The sequence below is a fragment of the Macaca mulatta genome, chromosome 8 (assembly GCF_049350105.2).
Source record: "Macaca mulatta isolate MMU2019108-1 chromosome 8, T2T-MMU8v2.0, whole genome shotgun sequence".
NCBI classification, from domain to species: Eukaryota; Metazoa; Chordata; class Mammalia; order Primates; family Cercopithecidae; genus Macaca; species Macaca mulatta.
In genome coordinates, this window is record NC_133413.1 from 27,034,858 (window position 1) to 27,055,080 (window position 20,223).

At 42.1% G+C, this 20,223-nt stretch overlaps 1 protein-coding gene and 1 non-coding gene across 6 annotated transcripts in view; both read left to right on the plus strand.

The window, feature by feature from the left end:
* DOCK5 (dedicator of cytokinesis 5) overlaps positions 1 to 20,223 on the plus strand; it is a 234,970-nt gene that overhangs the window by 106,998 nt on the left and 107,749 nt on the right. For all 5 annotated transcript variants that reach the window (XM_015144994.3, XM_028852472.2, XM_001107224.5 and 2 more), the window contains exons 7-12: positions 3,852 to 3,987; positions 6,439 to 6,596; positions 8,075 to 8,156; positions 9,841 to 9,970; positions 11,773 to 11,845; positions 15,976 to 16,118. In XM_015144994.3, the coding sequence (XP_015000480.3) occupies positions 3,852 to 3,987; positions 6,439 to 6,596; positions 8,075 to 8,156; positions 9,841 to 9,970; positions 11,773 to 11,845; positions 15,976 to 16,118 (722 nt within the window). The remainder of the gene's footprint in view (positions 1 to 3,851; positions 3,988 to 6,438; positions 6,597 to 8,074; positions 8,157 to 9,840; positions 9,971 to 11,772; positions 11,846 to 15,975; positions 16,119 to 20,223) is intronic.
* On the plus strand, positions 16,983 to 17,096 carry LOC114680556 (U5 spliceosomal RNA). The gene has a single exon (XR_003732756.1). It is a non-coding gene; the product is annotated as a U5 spliceosomal RNA (small nuclear RNA).

Genomic DNA, 20,223 nt, shown 5'->3' on the forward strand with positions numbered 1-20,223 from the left:
AGGATCACTTGAGCCTGGAGGTTCAAGGCTGCAGTGAGCCATGATTGCATGCCTACACTCCAGCCTGGGCAACAGAGTGAGTCCCTGTCTCACAAACTAAACTAAACTAAAAATACCCTGAAAATGACCAAGCCTCTGAAGTTGTCATTTTCAGATACTTGGGACTGTATCTATTTTTATTCTTAACAGTGGATTCTAAATCAATACCAGACTGATTCTCTTTCTTTCTGTTCATCTCCCCCTAACCGGCACCATTGTCTACAGAGTATGAAAAGCAGACTTGCAGGAGTAGTAAAACATGTTTGTAGCCTGCTGATCATGTCTACAATCACCTCTACAGAGTTAATCACTTCATTAATCTTCTGATTAACTCAGGCACATATGCAGGCTGCAGATATCACTGCCTTCAGGAAAATGAGAAATTCAGTCATATATCCAAATCGATGGTGGCCTGGGATTTTTGCCTCCTGACCAGCTCTTTTTTAAAAGGCAGAAGTGGTTCCTTGGTTAGTTGTTATTGGTGACTCTTTTGGAATCTAGTTTCATTCTAAATTTCTTCAACTTATGCATATGTGATTTTTTTCCTCCTCCTCTACCCTGCTTTTCCAATCTCAGAATTCTTGGATATCCCTCAGAGACCTATTAAAATACAGATCATTATCCCACTTACTTAATGTCATAGACTGTGACAACTATATCCTGAAGTAGCTGAAGTGAACATGCCATGCAAGATTCAGATTCAACCAGTATTTAGGAAACACCTTCTATGTACATTTCATATCCATTACTTGATTATAATCTTAAAACATAGGGTTGAGGTAGCTGTTACTATTTACATCTTATGGATAAAGAAACAGACCAAGTGAGCTTAAGTGATTTACTTCCCAGTCACATAGATAATAAATGGGAAAGGTTCAATTTGAATCCAAGACTTTTTTCACCATATCTAATGCTGCCTTCTTAGGGTTAGGAATTAATAGTACCCTCCCCTACGACTTGAACACCCAGAAGACCATACCCACAGCGGCTGCACTGCCAGGCTTGCGGTGTCAGAGGACTTATTAAAAGGCCAATTAGGCCAGGTGAGGTTACTCATGCCTGTAATCCCATCACTTTGGGAGGCTGAGGTGGGCAGATTACCAGAGGTCAGGAGTTCGAGACCAACCTGGCCAACATGACGAAAACCCATCTCTACTGAAAGTATAAAAATTAGCTGGGCATGGTGGCGTATGTCTGTAATCCCACCTACTTAGGAGGCTGAGGCACAAGAATCGCTGGACCTCAGGAGATGGAGGTTGCAGTGAGCCAAGATCACGGCACTGCACTCCAGCCTGGGTGACAGTGAGACTCCTTCTCAAATAAATAAATAAATAAATGACCAATTTGGTGGGATAAGGCAGCTCTCCTTTGCACATAGGACACTTCTGTCATTTGGTGTGTTGCCATGACATTGGCCTGGAGGTCCTGTGATCTCTGGCACAGGATGTTCACACCCCACAAACAGCAGAACATGACTTCTTTCCCATTCCAGCTGTTGGAAGTAGCTCAGGAAATGGAGCTGCTGTGTCAGTGCCTCCCTGATCCAGTCTCTGAGCAGCCAGCATGGCCATCGTTCATGAGTCTGGGTGGCCTGTGGGTCTGGCTGCCATGGAAAGGAACCTGCCAGATCAAATCAGTTGATGGAGATGCTGTAAAACAGGGAGGAGGGAGAGGAGGCATTTTTGCTTTCTTCCCAAAGACTTGGCACATTTCAGTGTTATCCCTGAGTAGTCTTGCTCTTTGGTGCCGGGAATGCATGCTGGGTATTCGGATAGCAGTATCCTATTCCACCACAGTCCTCAACTTCTGGAGCCTAAGAAAATGTTTTTTCTACTTCTGTGTGCACTTTGGGCACAAAAGCCTTGAGGGGAGGGATTGCACCCACGATGTGGCCCTTGGTATTCCCAAGAACACGCAGAGCTACAACTTCACTCACAGCCAGGTGTTTGTTTCTACCAGTTGCTGCAGTAAGAGCTGTATTAGTCCATTCTCACACTGCTATAAAGAAATACCTGAGACTGGGTAATTTATAAGAAAAGAGGTTTAATTGGCTCATAGTTCTGCTGGCTACACAGGCAGCATACCAGCTTCTGCCTTTGGGGAGGCCTCAGGAAACTTACAATCATAGCAGAAGGGGAAGCAGGCACATCTTACATGGCCAGAGCAGGAGCAAGAGAGATCAGCCAGATCTCATGAGAACTCTGTCACAAGAACAGCACCAAAGGGATGGTGTGAAACCGTTTATGAAGGATCCACCCCCATGATCCAGTGACCTCCCACCAGGCCCCACTTCCAACACTGGGGTGAATGTGAGATTTGGGTGGGAACATAAATCCAAACCATATCAAGAGCTAACATTTATGCTTAAGCTGAGAGCTTACTGTATGCTACATATTATATTAGGTGCCGTACGTGCATTATCTTATTAAATTCTCACAACAGGGCCAGGTGCAATGGCTTATGCCTATAATCCCAGCACTTTGGGAGGCTGAAGTGGGAGGCTTACTTGAAGCCAGGAGTTCATGACTAACCTGGGTAACATAGCGAGACCCCATGTCTACAATTTTTTTTTTTTTTAATTAGCTAAGCATGGTGATGTAAACCTGTAGTTCCAGCTACTTGGGAGGCTGAGACAGGGATTGCTTGAGGCCAGGAGTTTAAGGCTGTCTCTAAAAAAAATAAAAATAAATAAATAAATTCTCACAACAACCTCGAAGGGTGAGGAATATATACAGATGAAGAAACCAAAGTTTTGCAGAGTTGAGTAAATTCTCCAGGGTCATAATGGTAGCAAGTATTCAAGCCAAGATTCAGATCCTGGTGTAAATGACACCAGAGCCCATGCTCTGAGTATGAGATAGCAGCAAGCCAGGACTTACTTCACTCATCTCCTTTATGACCATCTTGAATTAAGGAAATCAAGGCAAGCCCTCCAATAATTGTTCATTGGTCCTTCATAGCAATGTAATAGACAGTGAGACCACGCCCACTTGGTCTGTTTCTTTACTCATATCATGGAAATAATAACAATTACCTCCACCCTACCTCATGGCGTTATGATCAGTCAATGTATGCGAAGTGTATATAGGAGGTATGTATGTATGTATGTATGTATTTATTGTTTCAGACAGGGTCTTGCTTTCTCACACAGGCTAGAGTGCAGTGGTGCAATGTTGGCTCATTGCAGCCTCAACTTCCTGGGCTCAAGCAATCCTCACACCTTAGCCCCCCAAGTAGTTGGGACTACAGGCATGTGCCACTACACCTGGTTAATTTTTGTATTTTTAGCAGAGATAGGGTTTCAACATGTTGCCCAGGCTGGTCTTGACCTCCTGGTCTCAAGTAATCCACCTGCCTCAGCCTCCCAAAGTTCTAGGATTACAGGATTACAGTCGCCTCCACGGTGCCTGGCCAAAGGAGGTGTTTATTAAACACAGGTTGAATCTTAATTTTGTATGCTATATTTTCTTCATTTCATAGTTCCTCTTCATAATAACAGAAGATTACAGGCAAGAAGCATTGGCCAGAGGAATTTAGTCAGAATCAGTGCCAATTTTACTTTTCTCTTGAGGATCTATGGACCATATTTGCATATCCTTCTATGACTTTGGCTCACGTCATCTTGTGAGTTTTGTAACAGTGTTGAAAGGTGGCAGAAGCTGAAATGAGAAAAGTCAGTGAACTGTGCTTCCGTTGGCTTGTCCAGCATCTCCCTTGCTAACTATGGATCCTCTGGGCTCCTTGATGAGGACTCCTCAGTAAAAAGTCTGCCCCTGGTGAGGAGAACCAGCTGACTACTCCTTTCTCTCCAGAATGCTGGGGTTAGATCTGGTGGTGCGAGATGATAACGGGAACATCCTAGACCCCGACGAAACCAGCACCGTTGCCCTCTTCAAGGCCCATGAGGTGGCCTCCAAAAGGATTGAGGAGAAGATCCAAGAAGAGAAGGTACAATTCCTCAAATGTGAAATTCTGCCCCCTGAGTTTCCATTTTTGCCTTGATTTTTAAAGAAAGAAAGGGAAATCATTGAGAACAATACTACTTCTGTAGTTTGGTCCCCATTTTAAAAGTGAAACAGCAGAAAGGATGAGGCAGGTACATATATATATATGTTCTGATATGGAAAGATCACAAAGATACGTATTAATTGAAAAGATCAGGATCCATAACGGTATATATAAAAATGCTATTATTTGTGTTTCAAAAAACTGTATGTAAATCTATGCTTGCATATACATAGACTAACTCTGAAATAATAGACAAGAAATAATTATTAATGGATGTCCTCTGGGAAGGAAAACTGGGTGGGAGGGAGACTTTTTAAATGTGTAATCTCTTGCATTCATTGCATATATTGCAATTATAAATAAATAGTATTTATTTATTTATTTTTATTTATTTATTTATTTATTTTTGAGGTAGAATTTCACTCTTGTTGCCCAGGCTGGAGTGCAGTGGCACGATCTCGGCTCACCACAACCTCTGCCTCCTGGGTTCAAATGATTCTCCTGCCTCAGCCTCCCGAGAAGCTGGGACTACAGGCGCCCACCACCATGCCCAGCTAATCTTTGTATTTTTTTTTTTTTTATGGAGTCTTGCTCTGTCACCCAGGCTGGAGTGCAGTGGCCAGATCTTGGCTCACTGCAACCTCTGCCTCCCGGGTTCAAGCTATTCTCCTGCATCAGCCTTCCGAGTAACTGGGATTACAGGCACCCACCACCACGCCCACGCTCAGCTAATTTTTGTATTTTTTAGTAGAGACAGGGTTTCACCATGTTGGCCAGGCTAGTCTCAAACTCCTGACCTTGTGATCCACCCGCCTCCGCCTCCCAAAGTGCTGGGATTACAGGTGTGAGCCACCGAGCCCGGCCAATTTTTGTATTTTTAGTAGAGACGGGGTTTCACCATGTTGGTCAGGCCAGTCTCAAACTCCTGACCTCAGGTGATCCATCCTCCTCGACCTCCCAAAGTGCTTGGATTACAGGCATGATCCACTGCACCTAGGCTAAAATAAATAATATTTTAAAATAAAGTGTTTGAAAGGCTTTGAAAGTAATAATTGGACATTAAAGAAAAATTAGAATCAGTGCATGGTGGCTCATGCCTGTAATCCTAGCCCTTTGGGAGGTCAAGGTGGGTGGATCATTTGAGGCCAGGAGTCAAGACCAACTGGGCAACAGAGCAACATAGTGAGACCCCATATCTACAAAAATTTTTTTAAAAAATTAGCTGGGCATAGTAGTGCATGACTGTAGTCCCAGCTACCCAGGAAGCTGAGGCAGGAGGATCACTTGAGGCTGGGAATTTGAGGCTATAATGAACTATGATCATACCATTGCACTCCAGCCTGGGCAACAAAGCAAGACCCTGCCTCTTGAAAAAGAAAAACAAGTTCAGGAGGCTGAGGCAGGAGAATGGTGTGAACCCAGGAGGCGGAGCTTGCAGTGAGCCAAGATCACGCCACTGCACTCCAGCCTGGGTGACAGAGTGAGACTCCGTCTCAAAAAAAAAAAAAAAAGTTATTCATATCTTGATTTCTCAGACCCAAACATATTGAAATTTTGCTATATATTTTTCTTCCAGTCTTTCTGTTCTGATTTGTGTCAGTTTTCTTTGGTTTGTTGGTTTGTAGTGTTTACTTCTTTAGCGTGGTCATGATAATACTTGTGTTGTGAATCCAGTGGCAAGCCATGTCTGAAGGTAAAGCCTTTTCAGTGGAATATTTTGTTTTTAATGAGTTATTTATCTATCCAGGATAATGGATCATGATGTTCATGTTTTTGAGCTTCATTCAGAAGCTACTGTGTAAGACAAGCACTTCTTGGAGCTACCAAAACCCTGGAATTATCCCTTTTAGACAGCAATCTTTTTAAATGTCTTGGGTTCAAGGTCCTGAACAGGATAGTCTTGATCACTGAAATTATAATGATTATATTTTGCTCACTGCATTTGTCTGCTTACATACACTTTTTCTTAGCAAGTGCATTTCCTCTTGGATGTTATCTGACTGTGTTTTGTTTTTTATTTATTGATTAATCAACTGATTGATTGAGACAGGGTCTCACTTGGTTGCCCAGGCTGGAGTTCAGTGACTCCATCCTAGCTCACTCACTGCAGCCTCTTCTGTTCCCACGTGGCCGGGACTACAGGCACAGCTAATTTTTAAAAAAAAAATTTTTTAGGGACAGAGACTTGCTGTGTTGCCCAGGCTGGTCTCAAACTCCTCTAGTAGCACTGGGATTACAGGAATGAGCCACTGTGCCCAGGCTATCTGCCATTTGCAGGCTAATATATATATATATATATATATATATATATATATATATATTTTTTTTTTTTTGCCAACATTTCCCATTTGCCAAAATCAAAATGTTTTTCTCTGTTCCATCTTTGTTCAGTCAATCCTGCAGAACCTCGACTCGCGGGGCCAGTCCATCTTCAGTACCATCCACACCTATGGCCTCTATGTGAACTTCAAGAACTTTGTCTGCAACATCGGGGAAGATGCAGAGTTGTTTATGGCCCTCTATGACCCAGACCAGTCCACTTTTATCAGGTAGCAGAGACCGAGATCCCCTGCTGCTGACCTAGCAAAGATACCCAGCCTTCCCCGACCCCTACCCGGGCAGCTCTTTGCCAGATTTGAGAAGAGAAAATAGGGAAGCAGGGAAGATTTCTAAGCAGTAGAATGTAAAATCATATGGGCTGTGAAGCCTTCATATGTCACTACTGGAACAACGTGGCCAGTTTGTATACTCCCTGGGATTTAGAGATCACATAAAACTCATTAGGACTTGGAGATGGGAACAAAGAATTCAAGATGCTGCATGGGAAGGTGAGGGAGGGATAAATAGGCAGAGCACAGAGGATTTTTAGAGCAACAACACTATTCTGTGTGATGCTATGGTGGTGGATGCATGCCATTATGAATTTGTGTAAATGCACAGGACGTTCGATACGAAGAGGGAACCCTTATGTAAACTGTGGACTTTGGGTAAATGATGTGTCAATGTAGCTTCATCAGTTTTAACTAATGTTACTACTCTGGTCGGGAGAATGTTGATAGCAAAGGAAGTTGTGTCTGAGGGGAGAGAATATGTTATGGGACTCTGTTTTCAGCTCAACTTTGCTGCAAAGCCAAAACTGCTTTAAGAAAATAATGTCTATTAAAAAAAACCTTTTTTTAAGACTCTAAGAAGTGCAGTGGGCGTTGTTCAGCTCTACAGTGGCACTACTGTTTATCAGCTAAGAAAATGGAGAATTTATTTTTGAGAAGATAGTTAAAAGTAATTGCTTACAATTGTTTCTTTAAAATATATATATATATATTTTAATGTCATAATGTGAATTACAGGGGATAGATTTGGAATGACTGTTATAAAATTAAATTCTTTTTTTATTTTTTATTTTTTGAGACAGAGTTTAGCTCTTGTCTTCCAGGCTGGAGTGCAATGGCACGATCTCAGCTCATTGCAACCTCTGCCTCCCAGGTCCAAGTGATTCTCCAGCCTCAGCCTCCCAAGTAGCTGGGATTACAGGCACCTGCCACCATGCCCCGCGAATTTTTGTCTTTTTAGTAGAGACGGGGTTTCACCATGTTGGCCAGCCTGGTCTCGAACTCCTGACCTCAGGCGATCCACCCGCTTTGGCCTCCCAAAGTGCTGGGAATACAGGCATGAGCCACTGTGCCCCACCTAAAATTAAATTATTAATTCAGCAAAGCTGAAACTTCTATTCAAAGATTTTGAGATGGAAGGACAACCCGGACTACAGCATCCCATAAGCTGTACCGTGTGTGTGCCCATCAGGAGCAGTGGGTGTCCTGTATCTGTGCGGGGCATGCCTTGCAGAGCCACAGCAGGGACGCTTCTCTAATGCCAGGACACCCGGTGGTGGCCATCTGTGTGGTCCCAGTTCCCAACTCAACTCTTTTCACACTGGCCTGTTGAATTTCACTGAGCATTTCTGGCCCTTCCTCCTTCCCTTGTAAGTCTGTTAGCCTCTCATTAAGAGTAATTTGTTTTCCTTTGCCAGTGAGAACTATCTAATTCGTTGGGGCAGTAACGGGATGCCTAAGGAAATAGAGAAGCTCAATAACCTCCAAGCAGTGTTTACTGTAAGTCCTCCCTTCTGTTTAATCATTCTCTTTGTTTATGATATGAACATATTCACATAATGAATATGTGGGAAACATACAAAATGAAAAGGTTAAAGGAAAAATCATCAATCCCCCAGCAGGAATAACCCACCCATTTATTCAACATGTACTTCAATGCCAGGCACTGATTTAGACACTTGAGATATATCCATGAAAAATCAGGGGGAAAAAGCAGTTTTTGTCCTGATGGATAAGACAGATAATAAACGATAATCAATCCAGGCACAGGGACCCAGGCCTGTAATTCCAGCACTTTGGGAGGCTGAGGTGGGAGGATCATGTGAGCTCAGGAGTTTGAGACCAGTCTGTGCAACATGGTAAAACCCTGTCACTACTAAAGAATTTGAAAAAGGAAAAATGACCTCAAAGTAGAAGAGGAGTGATGCTGCCAATTCGGATATGCCAAAGAGAAGCGTGCTTCCTTTAAGTGAAAAGGTAAAACTTTATAAGTATGTATGTATAGGAAAAAGCAGCACATATAGAGTTCGGTACTGTCTTTGGTTTCAAGTATCCACTGGGGGTCTCGGAGCATATTCATCACAGACAAGGGGGGACTACTCTGTCAATGCGCCACAGTACATGTAACTAGTCACCTGGAGTCTTTATTTTTCCATTAACAGAAGCCTTGCAGACCTAGAGTGGAAATGCAGGGTGGACGTTATCGTTGATGGATATCTTGGAGACCTGAGTTAACTAAATTACAGAGGCTGGATTTGGAATGATTATGTTAAAAGTGATTCTTGCTTTGGTAAAGAGAGCTTGGGCAGCTGTTTCATATAACCAATTTGAGATGTGATTAATTTTTTTTCTGAAGTTGAACTGAATGAGAGATATCAGCTCATTCCTGGGTTTACTCACCCATCCTTAAGAATACAAATAATGGCTGGGCGTGGTGGCTCATGTCTGTAATCCCAGTACTTTGGGAGGCTGAGGCAGCTGGATGCCTTGAGCCCAGACGTTCAAAGCCAGCTTTGATAACATAGGGAGACCTTATCAAAAACAAAACAAAACAAAACAAAACAAAACAAAAAAACAGACAAGTGTAGAACCCTAGCTACAAGAGAAATAGATATTTCATTGACACTTCTGTCATGATTCAGTATACACTGATAAGCTCTCAATGGAGACCTCTCATAAATCAGGTGAATAATCCCATAAAGCAATGCCTGTCTTATAGTTGCCTCACGGGCTTGTTTTGAAGAGGAAATGAAATGTCACAGACTTGTGTGGATACCCAGTAAATGTCAATGTTACACAAGTTTTTACTTCATCTGATGCTGAAATGCATCCTGTACTGAGATACATTCAAGAAGGCTATACAGTCGCAATGATGAGGGCCCTGCTTTTTCAATACCCTGCTTAAGCTGATGAACTGGAGACTTCTGACGGACTATGATCTGATTTGTAAATTTGAAGTAGGAACCGGGGAACAAAAAAGCACTTGTTTACAAGCACAAAGTCATGTTCTCTGATGCCATAATAGCTCTTGGATGGAGATGGGGAAGAAGAGAGTCATTCTGGTATTTCAGCATTGAGAAATAAGGTCTGAACAGGATTTTGTTGTAGAGGGTAAAGAGAAAAGAGACACGGGGGACAGAGTGGTCCAGCCCTACCTCCTCTTGCACTTTCTCTGCCCCTTTAGGACCTCAGCAGCATGGACCTCATCCGGCCCCGTGTCAGCCTCGTGTGCCAGATTGTCCGCGTGGGCCACATGGAGCTGAAGGAAGGCAAGAAGCACACCTGTGGACTCCGAAGACCTTTTGGAGTGGCAGGTACAAGAGAGACCCAGAGACAAATGTGAAATAGTGCAGTGCTATGGAAAATAGCATGGCAATTTCTCAAAAAATTAAACATGGAACTAGCAAATGATCCAGCTGCCCTACTTCAAAACAATCAAAAGCAAGGTCTGGAGGAGATATTTGTACATCCATGTTTGTAGCAGTATTATTCACAATATGCAAAAGGTGGAAGTAACCTAGGTGTCCACCAGTGCATAAATGGACAAAGAAACTGTGGTGTGTACGCACAATGGAATATTACTCAAACAGGAAGGGAATTCTGACACATGCTACATACAGCGTAAATGAACCTTGAGGACTTTACACTAAGTAAATAAGCCAGACACAAAAGACAAATATTGTATGATCCCACCTATGTGAGGCACCTAGAGTAGTCAGATTCGTAGAGACAGCATAGAATGGTGAGTGCCAGGGGCTGGAGGGGGAGAATGGGGAGTTAGTGTTTAATGGGTATTGAGTTTCCATTTGGAAAGATGAAAAAGTTCTAGAGATGGAAGGTGATGATGGTTGCACAATAATGTGAATACACTTAATATCACTGAACTGTATACTTTAAAATGGGCAAGATGGTACATTTTATGTTATGTGTGTTTTACCACAATTTTGAAAATAGAGAGAGGGAAGGAAGGAGGAAAGGAGGAAGAAAGGTGGGAAGAAGGCCCAGAGATAGTAAGAGATGGATCACGTTGTCATTGTCAGTATCAGACACACGGATTTACTGCCTGGCACTGCCCGTTTTCTTTGCATGGGTTCTGTGTCCTCACCTAGCCCACGCTCCTTTCTTTCCCCCTTAGTGCCCAACACTGTGTCTTATACACAGTAGAACCTAAGTTGTGACTATTGGAATCCTCCCTGTCTGGGTCTGCATATTGATTTTAGTGGAATAAAATACTCGCTGGGAAGTGGTTTGCCTGTCTAGGAAATTAACTCTTCGAAGACAATGTTGTGTTTGTTTCTAAATGCTTTCAGAGAGGCTCCTTGGCTTACATCAAACCCCAGAACCTGCCAAAGGGCCCGGCATCTTCCTCTGTAGTTTGTTCAATTGAGGAAATACAGTTTGGGCCTTACATTGACATTTTGGTTACTCATAGATCGAAAACGATCAAGGAAATGTCACAATTCTGCTCCTGGACCTTTGGTTCCAGACTTACCAAAAAGTAACCTGATGTTAAATTTCTCAAGAATTTAGCAACTCGGGCAGGGCACGATGGCTAATCCCTGTAATCCCAGCACTTTGGGAGGCTGAGGTGGGCGGATCACCTGAGGTCGGGAGTTCAAGACCAGCCTGGCCAACATGGTAAAACCCTGTCTATACTGAAAAAAAACAAAAGTTAGCCAGGCATGGTGGCATGCGCTGTAGTAGTCCCAGCTACTTGGGAGGCTGAGGCAGGAGAATTGCTTGAACAGGGGAGGTGGAGGTTGTAATGAGCCAAGATTGCGCCATTGCACTCCAACCTAAGCAAAAGAGCAAGACTTTATCTTTAAAAAAAAAAGGAGGAGAATCTAGCAACTCGATCTTGTAGAGTTTTTAAAGTGGGTAGTCTGCAAAATTGATCCAGTAAAACCCAGACCCCTTCCTCAGCACCTCATGAGTCACTGTTTTGCTGGGCTGGTTATACTGGGAATCACCATTGGCAAAGAAATCTAAAAAAAAGTCCCTGCCTGGTACCTTTCTTCCTCCAGTGTTTTATGTTTGCTGATCCTGTCCTTTTCCATAGTAACTTACTGAGGCGTGAAGCAATTAGTTTCTTTAATGAAGTTTGTCTTTTTCCTAGTGATGGATATTACTGATATCATACATGGGAAGGTGGATGATGAAGAAAAGCAGCATTTTATTCCCTTTCAGCAGTAAGTACTTTGGCATGTGTCCCAGGTGACTTGAGACCTGGATTAGCCATTCAGTTGTGTGTTAACACAGAAACAGGTGCTAGAAACCATTTTCTCAGAGAAGGAAGGATTCTAAGCTGCAAGATTGTCAGATAGGAGCTGAACAGAAAAGGACTTTGTTCAAAGTCCTTGATGTTGGACTCCCTTTGAAGAGGGTAAACTGAACTTCCCTGATTCTATAGAAAGGACCAAAGGAATAGAATAGGGCAAGTATCCGTCTGCCCTGGAATGCAGAGAGTGGTACCGTCCTTGTGTCACCAGTGCCAAAGTATATGTGCAGTCTATTGCATGAAACAGGCATCATGGAAGACACAGAATCACGTGGGCTAGCATAGGGCTTCTCAGACTACATCATGCATATGAATCAGGGGAGCTTGTTAGGCTGCAGGGGAGTTCTGCCTCTGACAAGCTCCCAGGTGATGCTGGTGTAGCTGGTCTGAGGGCCACACTGTCTGAAGCGAGGGATTAGGAGATGAGAGAGTGAAGGGCTGACCCACCCATGGGCTGGCATTCCTGCATGTCGGGGGAAAGCCATCCTGGGAGTGTGTGAAAGGATCCCTGCAGAGCTTCACTAAGGCCCTCCATATTGAGCTGCAGGAGCTGGAGCCATGGGTAGGCCATTGAGGAGCTGTTGGGAGCAGATTCAAGCCATGTCACTCTGAAGAAGTGCAAGTGTGAACGTCGTGACCTGCTCCAGCACCGGCTCAGACAGTGTAGGCCTAGCGGAGGCCGAGAGCATTGCCGGGACCAACTCCCACCAGGGGCCATCGTGCCAGTCAGAGGGCATCATCTCAGTTCACTTGCGGCTGCCACTGCAGACAAGTAGAACAAACTGAGAATTCCACAAACCAGCCAGAATCATATATTTGAGTTAATATATCATTTGTTTACAGATGATATCACAAATTAGTGGAGAAAGATACATGATGCAAAAAAAAATTTTTTTTGGAGAAAGTTGGCCATTTAAGATCCCTAAGTTAGATTGCAGTCTCACAACTTATGCCATTGTAAATTTTAGATGATTAAACATACAACTGTAAGAGCTAGAATCTTAAAATATTAACAGGAAAATAGAAGTTTTATATGGTAGTAATGAGAAGGAGGCCATTTTAAAGATTCAGCCAAAAAAAGAAAAATTGATAGATTTAACCACCCAAAAATTGTAGAGAACTTATACATATAAAAAAATCAATACAATCTTTGCAGTGTGTTTGAGAAAGATGAGTATTTGTAATATATAAAGAATTAATAGAAATTAATAAGGACATGAAGGGAATACACACACACACACAGAGAAATGGCGTTGTACATTTATTGAGGATGAGTGAAATGTAAATTGAAACATCAAGGTTTAGTTTTTATCTTGACCACATTTTAGTGTTTGGGTAGATATAAAGAGACATACATTACTTATAGGAATATAAATTGTTACAATGCATTAAAAGCCTTAAAATTTAGATATTTCGAAAAATGTATTCCATGATTAACAGTATTTCTGTTGATATAACTCTTGGTGATTTTGCCTCTGTTTTTGTTTTCCTGTTGTCTTTTTTTAATATAAAAAATATGTATTATATGTAATAAATAAAATATAAAAATTTTAATCTTTCAATGTTAAGTCCACACCTTTGGACCAGTTTCTAAACATAATAGTGCAAATAGCTCGTGCTAAGTAGTACTTGTCTCTTTTATCCAGAGACTGCTAGGAATTATTTTAAAAATATGGCCATTGCACTCCATCCTGGGTGACAGAGTCATACCCTGTCTCAGATAAAATAAAATATAAAGTAAAAATAGATAAAATAATTAAAAAATCAAATGCACTTACCTGGTATGCTACCACCTATATATTGACCTTCCAAGACGAGACAAATATTTTATGTAGCACAGTGCTAAAGTTAATTATGTGATAACTTTCATCTCCATGAATGCTGCTCTTGTTTTGTGTATAATATAAAACACTGTATGCACACACCTATATAAATATGTATTGTATAATATATAAATATGTTTAAGTATATTTAATAAATATGTTGAATTTAATATAATGTTAATTTGTTAATTACATTATAGATATGTTAAATACAATCATGCATCACTTCATGGCAAGGATACATTCTGAGAAACATGTCGCTAGGCTCTCTTGTCATTGTGTAGACACCACAGAGTGCACTTACACACACCTGGAATGTATGGACTACTACACACCTAGGCTGTATGGTATAACCTTTTGCTCTTAGACTGTAAACCTGTCCAGCATGCTACTGTACTGAATACTGCAGGCAATTGTAACACAGTGCTATTTGTATCTTTAAACATATTTAAACATAGAAAAGGTAATGAGTTGTGCTGAGATGTTAAAACAGCTATAACATCACTAGGCAATAGGAATGTTTCAGCTCCATTAATAATCTTTTTTTTTGAGATAGAGATTCGCTCTTGTTGGCCAGGCTGGAGTGTAGTGGCGTGATCTCCGCTCACTACAACCTCACCTCCTGGGTTCAAGCAATTCTCCTGCCTCAGCCTCCCGAGTAGCTGAGATTACAGGGGCATGCCATTACAGCTGGCTAATTTTTCCATGTTTAGTAGAGACGGGGTTTCACCATGTTGGTCAGGCTCATGTCGAACTCCTGACCTCAGGTGATCCACCCGCCTCGGCCTTCCAAAGTGCTGGGATTACAGGTGTGAGCCATCATGCCTGGCCAGCTCCCTTATAATCTTATGGGACCATGGTCATCTATGCAGTCTGTCATTAACTGAAACATTGTTAGGCATATGACTGTATATTGAATAAATATAAATATACATATAATACTTACTAGATATAAATGCTGTACCATATATGTTATGGTACTCTGAATGTGTTATATTTGTATTTAAGATTATATGTACATAATAGGAGTGGCCTTCATGGATATGAAAGATGACTGAAACAGTCATCTGTATATTTGCTGGTGGCGATGTGCCTCCTGCTTAATTTCTGAACCAGCTTTCCTCCAGCAACCATATCACAATACTTAGACCTGAGATTGTCCCCACTGCATAATCCACACTTTGAGTCCCTGACGAACCCTGCCTTAATTTGATTACTGCTCACTGTGCTGCCAACAGCCACAGTGAAGTATTTACGATGTAGACTGCAGCCTCTGGCATTGAATGCCTAAGATTTACGGCAAGCACTGCCATAACCTACTTCAAAAACTTTACAGTGTTTTCCAGTAGGAGAGTGTGGTATGTGTATTTTGCAAGTCCATTTAGAGAGAGTCATTTGTAAAAAACAGGAACTCAAGACTATAGCAATCCCATTTGCCGGTCACATATTGCAGCGTGTTTTATTGTCAGGGTGCAGGGAACCCTGTGGAGAAAACTGGCCTACGTGCAGCGGACAGAGGAGACAGGAGACTATTGTACTGCCCGCCGAGGTGCAGTTGCTGATCGTGCTTCTGCCTTCAGTAGAATGGGGGCTGTGTTTGGTTCTTTGATCGCCCTTTACGAGCCACAGCCTGATAAGGTCACTCAAGTGGAGCTTGTTTGGCAGCACCCATGCCAAGATCTAGCTTGTCATCACATAGAAATCTGAGAACATCTGCCAGACACCAGGTATATACACCGTGCTCGTACATAGGGGGTTGACACTAGACAGAAGCCTTAACAGGCATGGGATCCCAGCCCATCTCTTACAGATGGAGAAACTGAGGCCCAAAGGGAGCCTCTTGCAGAGCTCACTATCAAGTAGAAGTAGACCTGGGGGCTCCTGCCCCTCCTGTGGGTGCTCTGTCTTCAATTCTATTGCAGCAGCCTCTTCTGCCTCTGACAGAGCATGGAGCATTGCCTCTGATTTTAGCTGCTAACCTTTTGTCACCAGTTTTGTGTACTCTTGGGGTTTTTCCCTCTCTCTTTGCCTCAAGTCATTTCCAAGGTGAATTTAGTATTTAAGATAGACACAAAATGGAAAACTAAGGAAAGATAGAATAGGGGTATTTAGTGTTGATATTTCCAAATTATTCCCATACGACTCACCATTACCTGAGGTTGTGCTGCAGACTTCCTTCCTCCCCCTCCCACCTTACCTCTTATTTCTCTTTTCCAAGAATTGCGATGGAAACCTACATCCGCCAGCGGCAGCTCATCATGTCACCTTTGATAACATCACATGTGACTGGGGAAAATGAGCCACTCACTTCAGTCTTGAATAAAGTGATTGCAGCAAAGGAAGTGAATCACAAAGGGCAAGGTACAGTCCAGTGCCAGAGCTGGGAGGGACTCTGCTGAGGGTGGGGGACATTCACAGCTGGGTCCTTGGACTCCTGCCCTTTATTATCTTTCTCTGATACAAAACAGCCTCTGCTAGGGACCTCAGGCTTCCTACCACAGGCTTTTAAGACTAAATTGCATTGAAATGGACCCAGCAGTGATTTGATCACAGTTGTGTTTTGTAAATTCTGTGGAACAAATTTTTATCCCATGAGTCTTTACTCTTTATTCATTTATTTATTTATTTATTTTGAGACGGTCTCATGTTGTCACCCAGGCTGGAGTGCAGTTGCATGGTCTTGGCTCACTGCAGTCTCCACTTCCTGGGCTCAAGCAATCCTCCTACCTCAGCCTCCCAAGTAGCTGGGACTACAGGCATGCACCACCGTGCTCAGCTAATTTTTAAATTTTTTGTAGAGATGGGATCTTACTATATTGCCCAGGCTGGTCTCAACTTCTGGCCTCAAGTGATCCTCCCACCTTGGCCTCCCAAATCCCTGGAACTATAGGCATGAGCCACCACTCCTGGCCTCCACATTTTTGTCTACCCTTCATTCCCAATGCCGACCCTAGATAATAATTATGCTCTATTCTGAATAAGTTTATCCCATCACATTTTTTAAAACTGAGAGGAAGGAAACCAAAGTAATACAGATGAATATGTATTAATATAAAATAATGTAAAAATTTTAGTTTTCAGTATCTCCATATCATGCTCTGTTGATAGAGTTTTAACTAAGAGAAGTTCTGCTTATTGAAACTGCATTTTGAATCAAATAAGGAAAAGCAGTTTAAAGACGCAAATACCAAGGTGATGACCATATTTGTAAAATTTCAAACATGAATACTTTGATTTTCCTTAATATTTTATAAATCTTTCACCTTTTACTAAAGATTTCCATGGAGAGGAACCACTCTGAGCTTTAATCAACTTTTTAAGACCTTGTGTTTGCAGAGCTTATGAAATTAGTTTAAAAAAACGAAGCAGCATTGTTGTCTGGGGTAATACCCAAGGGTTTGTTGTCCCATGCCAAGAAAATTAAGGACATGGACACACACAAAGATGGAGTTTAGGAGTGGAGGTTTAATAGGCAAAAGAAAGAGAAAGGAGAATAGTTCTCTGTCTCTCGTGAGAGATAGGGGCTCCCAGATTTTATAGGCAGGCTTGAGGAGGTGGTGTCTGATTTCTGTAGGGCCTACAGATTGGTTGGACCAGGTGTGACATTTACATCGCATGCAGGGAAGACTGGTCACTCCATTCTAATCTTATGCAAATGGGCTTTCCACCTGGCTGGTGCCATGTTGTCTACTTCTTACTGTACACGTGGCTCTCAAAGAGAAGGGACGATGGAGACGCCATGTTAGACATGCCTAGCTCCAGGTAGCCCTTTCCTATTGGCACAACTGCTGGCATTCACCCATGTGAGCTTCCAGCTTGCTTGTCTATGTCTGCAGCTCGATTTTACAGGCTAATCTTTGTTGGAAAAGAAAATGATTTGGGGGCTGCTTTTCATTAAGAGGAAAACCTTGCTGAGGATTTCCTTACCGTCACTATCTGTCTAAATAATTTCTTAACTCCTATTTCAAAAATATGTAGAGACTGGCCCGGGGGTGGCTCACGCCTGTAGTCCCAGCACTTTGGGAGGCCAAGGTGGGTGGATCACAAGATCAGGAATTGGAGACCCTCCTGAACAACATGGTGAAACCTTGTCTCTACTAAAAATACAAAAATTAGCTGGGCATGGTGGCATGGCTGTAATCCCAGCTACTCAGGAGGCTGAGGCAGGAGAATCGCTTGAACCACAAAGTCAGAGATTGCAGTGAGCCAAGATTTTGCCACTACTCTCCAGTATGGCAACAGAGCGAGACTCCGTCTCAAAAAAAAAAATATATATATATATATAGAGAGAGAGAGAGAGAGACTGAATTAGTCTGTACATATCAAAAATACAGAGACTGAATGACTTTTTTTCACTACCCTGTAACTGTCTTCCAAAATAGAAGCAATCAGAAAACATGTTATTTTCATAATATTTAGTTTCTTATGTACTTGCAATTATCCTGCATAGGAAAGACATGCAAGGAATCAATAAAGAATCTGAAAACAAATAACTAAATATATTTCTGTTTTTGTTTTTGTTTTTTTGAGATGGAGTCTCACTCTGTCGCCCAGGCTGGAGTGCAATGGTGCAATCCCGGCTCACTGCAACTTCTGTCACCTGGGTTCCAGTGATTCTCCAGACTCAGCCTCCCAAGTAGCTGGGATTACAGACACCTGTCATCACACCTGGCTAATTTTTCTATTTTTAGTAGAGACGGGCTTTTACTATGTTAGCCAGGCTGGTCTCGAACTCCTGAACTCAAGTGATCCTCCCACCTCGGTCTCCCAAAGTGCTGGGATTACAGGTGTAAGCCACTGTGCCTGGCCCTATTTCTGTTTTTTTTTAGAGCTCTTAACTAAGTATAATTTCAGCTGGAGTGGAAAACCCTTATACTAAATAGATAACCATGTACGTGTAATTTTTTAAACAAAACTGAAAAAAAGTCATTTCCATTCTTGCTACCTAACAGCAAAACAAGCACTTTTCTTTTTTTCTTTCTTTTTTTCCCAAATACCATACTTCATGCCAAACAAGCACTTTCCAAATGTTTTTATGCTCTTCACAAATACTTTTTTATGGCTGCATAATATTCTAGCATTTAGACTTAAGAAGAGGGAATCCCCTAGATAAACACTTAAGTGCTTTCTAATTTGTTGTTATTACAAATATAAAAACCCGTACTCTGACTATCTTTATACATGAAGTCTTTTCCATGTTTAAGACTGTCTCCCCAAGAAAATTCCCAGAAGTTGGATTTCTAGATCACATGCTGGGAACAAGCCTACACCTGGAGATATAAATATTGCCAAATCGCTTGCCATAGATTTCTACCATGTGTGAGTGTTTATCTTACTGCACTCTTGGTTATGTTGCAAACTGATATTTAAAAATCATTACGGCTGGGCATGATGTCTCATGCCTGTAATCCCAGCACTTTGGGAGGCTGAGGCAGGTGGATTACTTGAGGTTAGGAGTTCGAGACCAGCCTGGCTAACATGGTGAAACCCCATCTCTACTAAAAAAAAAAAATACAATGATTAGCCAGTGTATTGGTGCACACCTGTAATCCCAGCTACTGGGGAGGCTAAGGCATGAGAATTGCTTGAACTCAGGAGTCAGAAGTTGCAGTGAGGCCAGGCGCGGTGGCTCAAGCCTGTAATCCCAGCACTTTGGGAGGCCGAGGTGGGTGGATCAGGAGGTCAGGAGATCGAGACCATCCTGGCTAACACAGTGAAACCCCGTCTCTATTAAAAATACTCTATTAAAAATACAAAAAACTAGCCGGGCGTGGTGGCGGGCACCTGTAGTCCCAGATACTCGGAGGCTGAGGTGGGAGAATGGCGTGAACCCGGGAGGTGGAGCTTGCAGTGAGCCGAGATCGGGCCACTGCACTCCAGCCTGGGCCACACAGCGAGACTCCGTCTCAAAAAAAAAAAAAAAAAAGAAGTTGCAGTGAGCTGAGATGATGCCACCGCATTCCGCCTGGGCAACAAAGTGAGACTCTGTCTCAAAGAAAGAAAAAAAAGAAAAATGGTTTGTTCTCAGAGGTTTAATAACTATACACTTCTTTTTCCTTTTAACATTCTGCCTTCTTTTTCTATGTAATTCATTATTGGGAATTTATTTTAATGAAAATACAAGATGAGAAATTAAATTTTTTTAGGTAGCAAGAAAATAATCCCAGCATATTCATGTAATTATTGGATTTTTTTCATGATTTGTTATGCCTCTTTTGCCATATATGAAATTGCAATATACTATAGTATTTCATTGTTTCATGTATATGTCTTTTTTTTTTACCACTAGTATCACAGATCATTGTAGCTTTGCCATATATTCTGGTATCTGGTAGGGCCTATCTTTACCCTTTTCTTCCCCCAAAGTTAGCATCTGTTCACATCTCTGTCGAATTCTCAAAGAGGTCATGTTGTGATTTTAATGGAAGTGTCATTGAAATTATAGGTCAACTGGGGGAGAATTTAC